The sequence below is a fragment of the Ceratosolen solmsi genome, unplaced genomic scaffold (assembly GCF_000503995.2).
Source record: "Ceratosolen solmsi marchali unplaced genomic scaffold, CerSol_1.0 scaffold3, whole genome shotgun sequence".
Lineage (NCBI taxonomy): Eukaryota > Metazoa > Arthropoda > Insecta > Hymenoptera > Agaonidae > Ceratosolen > Ceratosolen solmsi.
Genome location: NW_011948428.1, coordinates 3,395,926 through 3,408,366, shown reverse-complemented (window position 1 = coordinate 3,408,366; position 12,441 = coordinate 3,395,926). Strand labels below are relative to the sequence as shown.

The window sequence follows — 12,441 nt, the reverse complement described above, 5'->3', positions numbered from 1 at the left end:
AAGTAAATTTATTATTGTCTGTAAGAACATCCTACATGTTTCGACTTTAATATATTCACCTAAATTATAGGTCAAATCATATTATTTCCATTCCTTTCTAATTCTCATTTTATTTATATATTTATTGTTGGTTTATTTTCTGTTTTTTTTTCAAGTATTCTTTCAAAATTTAATTTGATAGCGGGCGAGAAAAATGCTTTAATCAACGTACATTTTGAATCTATGTTCAATACAATATTCTATTTTATTATAATTTATAAAAAAATATCATTTATTATCTATTGAAGAGTAAACATAAAATAATTTATGCGAAAGATTTTTTAGGTAAATAATTCTATCCACTAATGTCAAAATTTACAATTCAAATTTTTAAAATTTCGTTTACCTCATTAAAACTTCACAATGTAAATTCAACCCCTTCCCACTATCTACATTAATTATATAAAAATTACATAACTATAATATAACATTTACCAATAATTCTTAATAATAAATACTTTGAATTTCTTAATAATGCCTTGTTTTCAGATTATTTGCATATTTAAGAAAATTTTAACATTAGCTATAATCATTTTTTTTTTTTTTAATATATTTTACAATTTTTAAATTAATTTTTCACGTCATCCACCTAAGAAAACAATCTGAAATTATAGTCAAGTGATTAAACAGAGTTGGAATTAACCTACACGATCACTCGAACTTGAGCCCCGAAAAGAAAGTCGAAAGCATCCACTCCATTCAATTTATTACGATAGAGAAAACACGCAAGAAAAGCATGCAAACAGAAAATTTAACGTCCGTAGGAGTACTATAGAGTAAGACAGAGTGAGAGGGGGAGGGGAAGGTTCTGGGGGGGGTGGGGGGGGGGGGATAGAGTGAAAGAGAGGGAGAGGACGTAGTTGAGCTAATCGATGACGCCACCAATCCCCGGCTGGTCGCGATACTCTCTCTCTCCGATTCCCTCCTTCGCCACCTCGACTCCCACCGTCGAGTAGTAGCCCACCGCTGGCTTCGATTCTCACCCCCACCAGTGCCACCCCTCAAACGACCCGACTATCCCTCATGCACGTGTGTATGTATGGGTGTATAACGAGGGCTCGTATCCCTCTCTTTTCGTCGTTTCTGCCCCCGCGCCGTTGCCACCGCCGCGGCCGCTTGTGTATCTTATCCTTCCGTCCTTCCTTCCTTCCTTCCTTCCTTCCTTCCTTCCTTCCACTCGTGTTTTGGTTCTTCACCTGCGCAAGCTCGCCATATTGCCATAGTCGTTCGAACCCGCGAACCCCGGTACTCTTCTTTTTCATTTATTTTCTTATATATATTTTCTCCTTTTTTCTGTTTTTATCGAACTTGCCAAGCGAACGTGCATTACATACTCAAGATCGTAACTTGGGCTTACTCTTTACGAACCAAATGAATTTCCTTCTCGATTGTTCTTACTTTTTTATCATAGGCTAGTGTGAGTCATAGAATCGCCTACATTGTAAGTTCCGTTGTGACAATTGACATTTTCAATTTCTATATTCATCCTTATTATTAACTCGGTTAATAGTAAGTAAGGATACTAGTGACTTTAAACACTAAACCGGATTGCCTCCCTAAAATCGATTGTTGACTTTAATTATACAAATTTGTTTTGAGTTTTAAACGGGTGACAATCATCTACAATATTTTTGAGTTGAAAAATTAGTTTAGTTTGAGAAAAATTAAGAAAAATTAGATTCAATTCATGAAACATTAGAAGCAACATCTGTTATATCTAAGAATCAAGTTTATTTAACCAATGTTCGATCAGATAGTGGAACATATGTACGTGCGCATAATTATTTTCAACTGTTTAAAAACTTTTAGTCGTTATGAATGACGTAGATATGAAAAATTGAACTTTCACCGAATATTATCTTTCTCGACGATCCTAATAATCATAATACCACAAATTTTACAAAACTTTCCTCATAATATCATACTATTTATTCCACTGCTAGAAGTTTGAGTTTGAGTTGCATTTCTTAATGTTACGATCGTAATATTATTAATAATTGTTTAGGATTATCAATCGGATAATAAATTAGTATGATTTTTTATACATTTTATACATTTTATACAATTTATAACTTTTATACATTTTATACAATTCTAAATTACGACTCATTAAATGAGATTTCATTTTGATGAATTTAAAAAGAAAATCTATAACAAGTGCACAAAATATGTTCGTCTATTGTTGAACCATAAATTCCGATTATGCTATTATGATTCTTGTGATTTCATATTATGATAAAAGCTAAATATATTAACATAAAAGCTTGTATACATGACAGATAAATATATACATTTACATATACAGACATAAAACTAATAAATTATTTTTTTATGCATGAAGTACTTATTACAGTATGATAAAAATTTTCTCAATTTCTTTTCAATATCAATTACATTAATATCAATTCGTAACCTGATGACCTTTATGATAAAAATTCACATAATCAAGAACGACTATGTAAAACTCATTAGAATTGGCAAGCATAAATATAAAACAATTTTCCAAAACAAATATATATATTTTTGTAGAATTGTACCAAAAAAAAATATACAAATATTACAAAACACGTGGGCAAACATACATTTCTAAAAAGTAATAATGTAACATTTATATTCAAATACGCAGGGCATGAAATGCAAATTGTTTAATACATTTTATTTGCAATACATGGAAGTTTCAGCTAATTGTAATGTATGAAATATCAACAGGCTCGTCTTACTTTTGGTCACGCAAGTGATATTGGTATATAGCTATCTTTGTATTTACTCTCTGTAGAAATGTCGGATGAAAACTTTATTATAATGAAGGTTAAACATGAAACTTTTTTTAGGTCATTTGTGCTGAGTATGGTAACATGCAAAAGCCGTTGCATCCTATAATATATTAACGTTAGCTCGACTTTTATCTCTCAAAACAATAATTATCATTAGCGATTAACGTTTTGAAATGTTATAATTAAGTTTTATAGTATAGCAGACATATAATATAATAGCATAATAGCTAATTGAATAGCAGACATTGTAAGATATATCAATTTTCAATATTATCACATTTGAAAATAAGATAAATCAAAGAGGATAAAATAAATATATTATAAAGTACTAATTAATATTATTCGTTAAAATAGGAGAAATTGTGACGGTATTTACTTCTTCAATATATACCAATTAATTATATAATGGAAAAATTTAATCTGACGAGATTTAACTGCAATTAAATATTCAATTTAATACTAATGTATTATATTTATAAAACAGTTTATTACTATACATAAATTTTAAAAAATACATTATTCCCTGGCAATTTTAGTAATTCCTTCATTTCTATTATATCACATTATTAGGCTAATAATCGAAAAACCGTTTGAAATATCTTCAAAATTACCAAATTACCATGTTTTGTTATTAAACACCTTAAGCGTGATCATGTTTATTATTAATTTAAATTATCACACGATTATATAAACGTAAATTATACGTTCATTCCATACTCGTTTCATTTATGTATATTTACTTTAAAATAGAAAATAAAGTTCAATCTTGAAGGAGTAAAATGAAAGTTATTTAATAATTTGTAAATTGTTATTCTAATACATTGAACGTGGATTTTATAATGTATATATTAATCATAGGTTCTGTATGTGATTTTTATTGACATTTATTTATTGACAAATAATTGAACAACATTGGATAATTAAAACAAATACTTAAGTTTATTAAAAGGTTATAAGATACTCATAAAAGGAACATTAAAAAATTATATATATATATATATATATATATATATATATATATATTGTTTAACATTTAATATACAATAATTATTTTTTAAAAAATTTTAAAGAAAATTTTTTTCTCGTATTGTTTTTCAAGTGATTATAATATGTCAATAATTATAAAATAAATTTTTATAATCAATACTTGGAAGTGAAAAGTAGGTACGTCAACATTATTAGAGCTTTGTAATGAAAGTAATTTTTTAATAATAAGCTAAATTTAATTATTATACAAATGTATCATTTATTCACAATGATAATATCAAAATAATTATAAAAATATTATATAAAAACAAGTAGTAAATAATGTTTGTAAAAGTGTTATGTATTAAGCCAGCAATTGTGTGGAAATTAAATTAAAATGCTAAAAGTTGAAATGTCAAGATATGTGTATGTAATGTTCTTTGCGCAAATAATTAACTCGTAATGAAGGACTTTAAAAAGAAAGTTTTAACAATGCCAATGAGTGAAGATTTTGTAAATGAACTAATTCGCCCGAAGAAAATATTAATCAGAATTCGCGCCGAACAAAAGCGCTCGACTTTAACCGCACGCAAGTCCAATAACTAAGCACTAACCAATCCACATTTTGCAGAAGAAAAATTCGATGAGTTTGCGAACATGAAGAATTACCTCAATTACCAGCAATTACCCGTCACAAGGCCTAAGTAAAGAATTAATAATCTCCAACGACTTGTCCTTCGACCTAGGAGACTCCAAGTCTCAACCTATCACTCAATCTATTTGAACATTCCGTAAACTCGTTTGCACCTATACCTTGACGTTGAATAAAGCATTAGGCTTGAAGGCCACATTAACAATACAATTGTGAAATCTAGATCCATCGATCGTTTAATTACCAGCATTGAAACAGTGCTGTTCAGCGACAGAAGCTCCCGGATCCAGTTGAAAATAAAATAGAAGGTAAAAAGCACGGAAACCATAATGGGCAGAGCGAAACATTTGACAGTCGGTAAGTCAGCAAGTGTGATATATAAACATTTTAAAATGCCAGCGTGATTTGTTAATTGAACAATTTTATTGTGCGTGCTGTGGTAGGTTCGAAGGCACCACCCATGGAAAAAGGTAAATTGAGGCTTTACAGTATGCGGTTTTGTCCTTACGCTCAAAGGATACATCTTATTCTAGACACGAAAAAAATCCCGTACGTATTGACAATTAGATGACGGAAAGATTCTACAGATAAGATTTTTTGTTTTTAATGTAAGGCTGCAACGTTGTATTGTCTAACGCATTAATGACATTTGAAATTATTGATAAAAATTGTAGGATCGTTGCAAAATTAACATGACTCATAGTCTATTTTTAAATAGACAATCATGCAAGTATTTACTTTATTGGTGAATTAACTTAATTTGCCAATAATTATTTGTTATTAAATTAATGCCTATTTATTCAATAACACTTTCAATAAGTGTATTGTAATATTGGTAATATTATTGGCAGTGCACTCTATTGTCGATGTAAATAATTCTTGGATATACTTTTTTGCATTTAATTTTATATTTTTGCATCATATTTTAGATACGATGTAGTTTTTATTAATTTAAGTCGAAAGCCTGAATGGCTGCAAGAAAAGAGTCCATTGGGTAAAGTACCTTGCCTAGAATTTGATAATGGTGATACGTTGTACGAAAGTCTGATTATAGCCGAGTATTTAGACGAAGCTCATCCGGAACATCGTTTGTATCCTGACGATCCACTAGCTAAGGCAAAGGATAAATTATTAATCGAAAGATTTAACGAAGTCATAACTAGCATGTATAAAGTAAGCGTACGATTAAACAGTTATCAATTTATGGATATAGTTGTAGCTTATAATTTGCATTACCGTTAATTTAACGAACAATGATATTTGACAATATAGTGCATAATTTTTTTTTGTTATACCTCTTGAAGACAGTTTTATTTGCATAATTTTGTCTATATACGCGAATCGGATAAATTTTGTTAATTATTAATAGAAATAATAAGCATACATTAATATGGTAATAGTATTTTGGAAAATTTTCATTATAGTAATAATAAATTTTTCTCACTCAAATAAATCGTTTATATAATCTCATTTCTCAGTTAAATAAGATTATCAGAATTAGTGCAATCAGCAATATTGTCCAGAAATCATTATTTTTCATAGATATATTTAGCAAAAACTGTGGATAGAGACTTGTTCAACGAAGTCTTGGAAGGCTTGGAAATCTTTGATAAAGAGTTAGCCAAAAGAGGGACTCCTTTTTTTGGTGGTAATCAACCAGGTATATTGGATCTCATGATTTGGCCATGGTGCGAAAGAGCCGATGTTATTAAAATACTCAAAGGAGAACAATTTATCATTCCACGTGATAGATTTCTTCGATTGGTAAGTAACTATAAACTTATTATTGGTACATAAATTTTTATTATCAATGTTATCGATCAGCCTTGTCACATTGTCGTTTCAGTTGGAATGGAAATTAGCCATGAAAGATGATTTTGGTGTAAAAGGTAGTTATTTAGATTTAGAAACTCATGCAAAGTATATAAGAAGTCACCAGGCTGGAAGTCCGCAGTATGACTTAGTTTAATTCAAACCCTCTTCTTTGTACCAAGTACACGTATGCACTCACTGAACTCTTACTCAAGATTGACATCACCGGCGCACCGAGATTTTTACCATAGTTTATAGTCGAAGGATTGTTATCACATAAATGTCAGATATTGTTTAACAATATAAATTTTATGTTAAATGTTCGCAAATTAAATCTTTTCATAGTTTATATACAATTAAGTGAAAAATAATTTATACAATCTATTATATATAATATCAATTTATTTTATAATTTATTAATGTTAAAGATCATAGAATATAACCCAAAAATTAAAAAAATAATAAATACTAGACAAGCAGCAATCATAAATGTTTTTGAGTTGTCTTTACGTAACTTTCTCAGCAAATCTTCATTTTTTTCAAGTAATTTTTTCGCAATTGTTAATTCTGATTCTAATGACTCTCTATTATCAATGGTAATTTGCTGCGCAAGTTGTCTTTCCAAAACATTAATTCGATGATATATGTGCTCTATTGTATCTTGAACTTTCTGTACCTATAACAGCAAGACTTTATTGTAGTATAAAAATATTATCACACCAAACAAACAAACAAAGTCCACTACCTCATACATAACAGTATTTCTCTTTATATTCATTTTATAAAAATTAATTTATTTCACAGCAAGTAATATAAGATCATCAGTGACGCCATTTTGAATGTCAAAATTAGACGCCACGTGAAGTTACAAACCAAGCGACTTTAAGAACACAGTAAATTCAAACTCGTAACCTTTTCGCACTTTTACAAAACGTAGCGGAATTTAATATTACATTTCCATTTAAAAAAGTATAAAATAGATTTATCATAAAAGAAAGAAACGATTATGTTTTACAAAAATTATTAAACCTTTATATTGTGTCATATTTTACAAAAAACAAATACCTTCGTATGTCAAGTGCGATACTTGAAATACTATTTGCATTATTTCTAATAGGTATAAATAAAATTGCTCAAATTAATTCTTCACATATATATAAAATTAAATCTACAAAGGGCTTGAGGAAGGGATGAAATAATTGGACCATATCCTTGTGAATTGTCGTACAATTCAAAAAGTGGAGCTGCTACTAATTTGTAATTCTTAGGTACGGCAACAAGTGCTAAAATAAAAGAAAATTATTCCATTGATATTTTAAAGTACAATTATGAATAAGAATAAATTTAATAAGGTAAAACTAACTTTCTATGAATGCTGCTTATTGATAAAGAAGAACAATTTTTAAATAATTTAAATTAAACCTTGATTTAGATTTTCTTGTAAGTGCAGATTTAATTGCCAATAATACTTTGCAAATCGGTTATTTACATTTTAAGAGAGTTGCTTAGAAACATATTCAATTTGATAAAAATTTGAAGATAAAAAATAAAATCATTTTTATATGCACGTATTAAAAATTGTTACTTAATTTTTTTGTTAAAAAATTGCACCTTCTTAGAATTTTCTTATATTTCATGTACTAACTAACCTTTCTCCTGCAATTGAACTAAAAATAGACGTTTGTGTTCTTTCGGTTTTGTTATGTGTGGTGGAATATAAGGATACTGAGGTGGTTCAAAGTTTGGTCGCCACCAATTTCCAATTGTATCTTCAATAAGCCATTCTTGTTTCACTCCGTCTTGTCGTCCAAGAATCTGAAAATATTTGAAATACATCGTTAAGAAATATAGATACTGTGCACATATTCTTTACAGTAGTAAATACATTCTTTACTACAAACTTATAAATACAAAATCCTTCGTTGAAAATATAATGTATGATAATTTGTAATTCATAATAACCATAAAATGCGATTACTTAATTTAAAAATGCCATATACATATTTGTTACGCAATATATCATGTATACAACTATTTTTACGGTTTTAGAATTGCTTTAAAAATATAAAAAATACATTTCATTCAATAACATAGATTTCGTAAACGCAGTTTGTTTCCATTACATTTTAATAATTGTATATCTTATTTTACGATTCTAAAAGTATAAATAAATATAGACAATTATATTACATAATGTTGTACAATTTATGGCTAGAAACATTGAAGAATCCAAGCTTGCAACGCATTAATAAAATTGTCAATTTCAAAATTACATACATTTGAATCACAAGCCTAGTTACAATGGTTCTACAAACATACATATTCATTTACATGATTACGATTACGATTACATTTTCAAATATTGTATACAATATAAATATCCTTTAATATTAATTTTAAAAAGATTGGTTAAGAATGTTAAAAAATTTTTATACCATTAATTATTCAAGTTTCAAGACTTTTCATAATAATTATACTTGTTCGATAATTCGAATCGATTGAAGTAATAAAGCAAAGTACTGAAATTTACTTGTCGTTAAATTGTAAATAGATATTGTGCTTTTTATAAACGTATTTAAAATATGAAATTTCAAATAAAATTTAAGCCTATTAAAACATTTTTTCTCAATATCAAGCGTAACTCTACTACACATTTTCAACATAACATTTAAAAAAAAAAACAAAAAACAAAAAACCAAAAAAAACTATTAATAATAATATTGTATATATCTTGTAAAAGGATGTAACTATAAAAAGTATAAAAAAGATTATTAGAAATATTTCAGTAACTATCCTTCAAACATATTAAAAATTCAATTTTCCACTTTTAAATATTTTATATTTATGAGAAAACGATAGTTTTATCATCTACAAAAGATGAAGATATTATTATAATAGACTTTTCAACATAATGTTCAAAATGCCTTATATTAATTAACAACGAGAACTTAAGCCATTGATACAATATAAACTGCTTCTAGCCACTCATGAAGAATAGCATAAGAATACCACTCGAACTGTTACCTCTGTAAGGAGCCGTTTTAGGCCCTCTACCTCATCTTCTCCTGCATTCAGCTCTCCACCGGGTCTAAAAAACAAATAATATTCATATATGATCGGACACACATCAAATTAATTATATTTATAAAACAAGCATCTTTTTATGTCATATTGTTAGCACGAGACAAATATCAAGTAATTTTTCTCTCTAATTTTCATAATTTATCATTGTTATTTGAATTAAAATACATCAAATAGGGAGGCAAACTTTATTTTAAGACGTACGTTCCAGACACTTGTGGAATATTAAGATTAGACGTTACGTACTCCCAAAATTTAAATTTACAATATAATAACTATGTATAAATGAAATATAAAATATATACACGTTTATTATCGATCTTTTAAAATTTGAAAGAAGCTTACAATTTGAAAAAAGTGGTTCCAAGTTGGAGCATGAGCACATGAGGTAAACCGTGCTCATGAACAAGTAAAACTCCTTCGACGCTGCGGCGCATTCCGATTTTATCAAATTCATCTCTCATCCGTTGGAATCGAGCAGGTACAGATGGATCTTTCTCGAACAATGGCTCTTTTGTTCCAAATGTATAGTTTGTCAAAGGATATCTAAATCAGTTTTTTTGGTTCTGTTAAGGCTTTTACATTAAATAATATATCAAATCAAATATTAGTTTCCACTAAACTTTTACCAAGCACTAACATAATTATATACAATCGATTCATAAAAAAATACAAGATATTTCACAAATTCAAATAATCAAAATGTGCTTGGTTTTACGAAACTATATCAGATGAAACTACAAATGATGTTGCAGATTTAATTTGAAATTAAGACTTTTATGATTATAATTTAGATAACAGTATAATATATTACAATAACTCTCGTTTAAAAGTATTCACATAGATAATACAAATGTACGCACACATAAATGATCATGAAAAAATAGTAGAAAATTAAATTAAATTCAAATAGGAATTATTGATTAATAGAATAGCTTTCGGTAAATAATAGACATGTTTATAAATTAATCCACTAATTAATAAACGCTGTTCCGTTCATTTGGAAATTTGACAATCAATACTTGATCAAACCAAAACATAAATATACATAATGATTTTTTTATGATTACGCAGCCTTTAAAATACAGAGACAGGATTACTTGATATACTACGTATTAGATACAGAAATTTTACTCAACATGCATTAATATAAATTCTGTTTAAAAAATGTACAGAAATCTGAATTTTTCATTGCAATCCAATTCTTTGAGAAGTAAGAGCTAATTACAAACAATGAGGAAATCTTAATTTATTATGATTATTATGTATATTAAATTAAAATTTTCACATTTATATCATTTTGAAAGAGAAAATATAAGACTATTTCTGTTCTTTTTTTAGAATTACTAATGGACTTAAGAAAAATTGATAGAAAGGTAAAGTTAAAGCGAAACAATGGTACTTATTTGCTGTAAAATAAAAAATATAAAATTATACGTGGATATGCATAAAATTTCTTTATAAGTATGATAAATTAAAAATCTACAATTTCAAAAATAACACTGAAGTAATTTGATAATGTAATCAAAATGTTAATGATGAAACATTAACTTTTTAAAGTACATTCGACGAATGTTGGCAGGCTAACAAAATTGAAAGTTACTATCAATAAATACAGTTCTGTTCAGCTTTAATGAATAATGTACATATATGTGTATATATATATATATATGTGTGTGTGTGTGTGTGTGTGTGTTTGTGTGTGTATATATATATATATATGTATATATATATATATGTATATATATATATATATACACACTGAAATTAGCTATATTGACCATGGGAAATGTAGTTTATAAAGTTAATTTATATAAATTTTCAGAAATTTAGCACCTACAACCTTGGTGTGCATAGTTATTGCCCGGGCGCGAAAGCATATGCGCGTCGTCATTCAACATCACTGAAAATTTAAAATAATGAAAATCAATAGAGCTGACTTCTGAAATATAAACATAACGTAAATTAAAATTTTAATGCTTCACATAATTTTAAGGTTGGTTCGAGCGAACATTATTAAGATTATCGATGATCGATTACTTTTGTTAACCTGGATAGGCATTTGCAATTTCCTAAAATCCACAATACAACCAGTATATATGGCTGCTCGTGTAAGCTTCTCTAACTCACAAGCAATCTAAATAATAACAAATTTCCACATCTACCAAAACAATATCATTATCCAATTTACATATAATATAATTATCCTTACAACAATATCGTAAAGGTAAATGTATCGTTCTTTCAGTCAACAATTGATAAACGAGCATAGCGAAATCGTGAAATCAAATGCGGGAAACCAACCTTAAAAGTGCGAATGTACGTTAATGTAAATGCTTATCGACTACAATATTTATTTCCACATGAAACTATACATGGTTAGCGTCTTTCCGCCGGCCATGGTGGCGACTCTCGGTACGAGGCGTAATTCCGATTCCGGGCGGCTTACAGAGCGCCCCGAGCCTCTTATTGACTTTTCTCACTCTCTTTCTCTCACTTACAGGTTAATCGTCCGGTTGATGGTAACCGAAGGATTGGGCGGTAATTTGCCATCGAACGAACTGCTGCTGGATCTCCTCGGCCAGCCGCTGCCCTTCACCTGGTTCGTCATTCTCGTTTATTATGCCGCCGCTAAGCACAGTGCGTTCGAAAGTTAATCTCCGGCGTATTATTATCGCCTGCCTCCCCGCGCGATCCTCGCGTCCTTCCTTCCTCTCGTGCGCAAGCGACCGACAACACCGCACACAGCGACGACTATTATTCGCTGGCAAAAGCTCGCTCAGGCACACCGGCTGCATACGCTCCCACCAGATCCCCCTTCCCCGTTCACCCCCCGATTTCCATCGACGCCGACCAACTCGCCCAGTCCCCGCGCCCGTCCATCTAATACCTCCGCCGCGCCCCGCCGCGCCCCGCCGCTACTCATCGGCCACCGACCAAGCCTAAACAAACCAAACCCAAACCCAAATCCAAGGCTCTCCCCAGCCGCTCGACTCCTCGTGATCATATTGGCGCGCTAGTCAAGCGGATACTCGGGTCGAACATAACCTGTTGGCCGGACGACTTCTTCCCTGCCATTCCATTCGTTGTGACCTCGAACTTTTTCAAATGTCGCGC

The 12,441-nt window shown here is 29.6% G+C and overlaps 2 protein-coding genes across 3 annotated transcripts; one reads left to right on the top strand and one right to left on the bottom strand.

Annotated features, from left to right (window-relative positions):
* The first annotated feature begins 4,495 nt into the window (after positions 1 to 4,495).
* On the top strand, positions 4,496 to 6,407 carry LOC105363631 (pyrimidodiazepine synthase). The gene is made up of 5 exons (XM_011501376.1): positions 4,496 to 4,788; positions 4,875 to 4,980; positions 5,361 to 5,604; positions 5,974 to 6,195; positions 6,278 to 6,407. Exons 1-5 carry the CDS (start codon positions 4,761 to 4,763, stop codon positions 6,398 to 6,400), a joined length of 723 nt encoding a protein of 240 aa, XP_011499678.1. The 5' UTR covers positions 4,496 to 4,760; the 3' UTR covers positions 6,401 to 6,407.
* An 854-nt stretch (positions 6,408 to 7,261) lies between these two features.
* Cpsf5 (cleavage and polyadenylation specificity factor subunit 5) lies at positions 7,262 to 12,126 on the bottom strand. 2 transcript variants are annotated; one of them, XM_011501374.1, is made up of 5 exons: positions 11,826 to 12,126; positions 9,670 to 9,870; positions 9,268 to 9,331; positions 7,893 to 8,058; positions 7,262 to 7,526 (listed from the first exon to the last, which is right to left on the bottom strand). In XM_011501374.1, the coding sequence occupies exons 1-5, from the start codon at positions 11,933 to 11,935 to the stop codon at positions 7,390 to 7,392; spliced, it is 678 nt and encodes a 225-aa protein (XP_011499676.1). In that variant the 5' UTR covers positions 11,936 to 12,126; the 3' UTR covers positions 7,262 to 7,389. The 2 variants fall into 2 exon arrangements, with proteins under 2 accessions (XP_011499676.1, XP_011499677.1); XM_011501375.1 differs by lacking the exon at positions 11,826 to 12,126 and adding an exon at positions 11,700 to 11,819.
* Between the last annotated feature and the right edge of the window lie 315 nt (positions 12,127 to 12,441).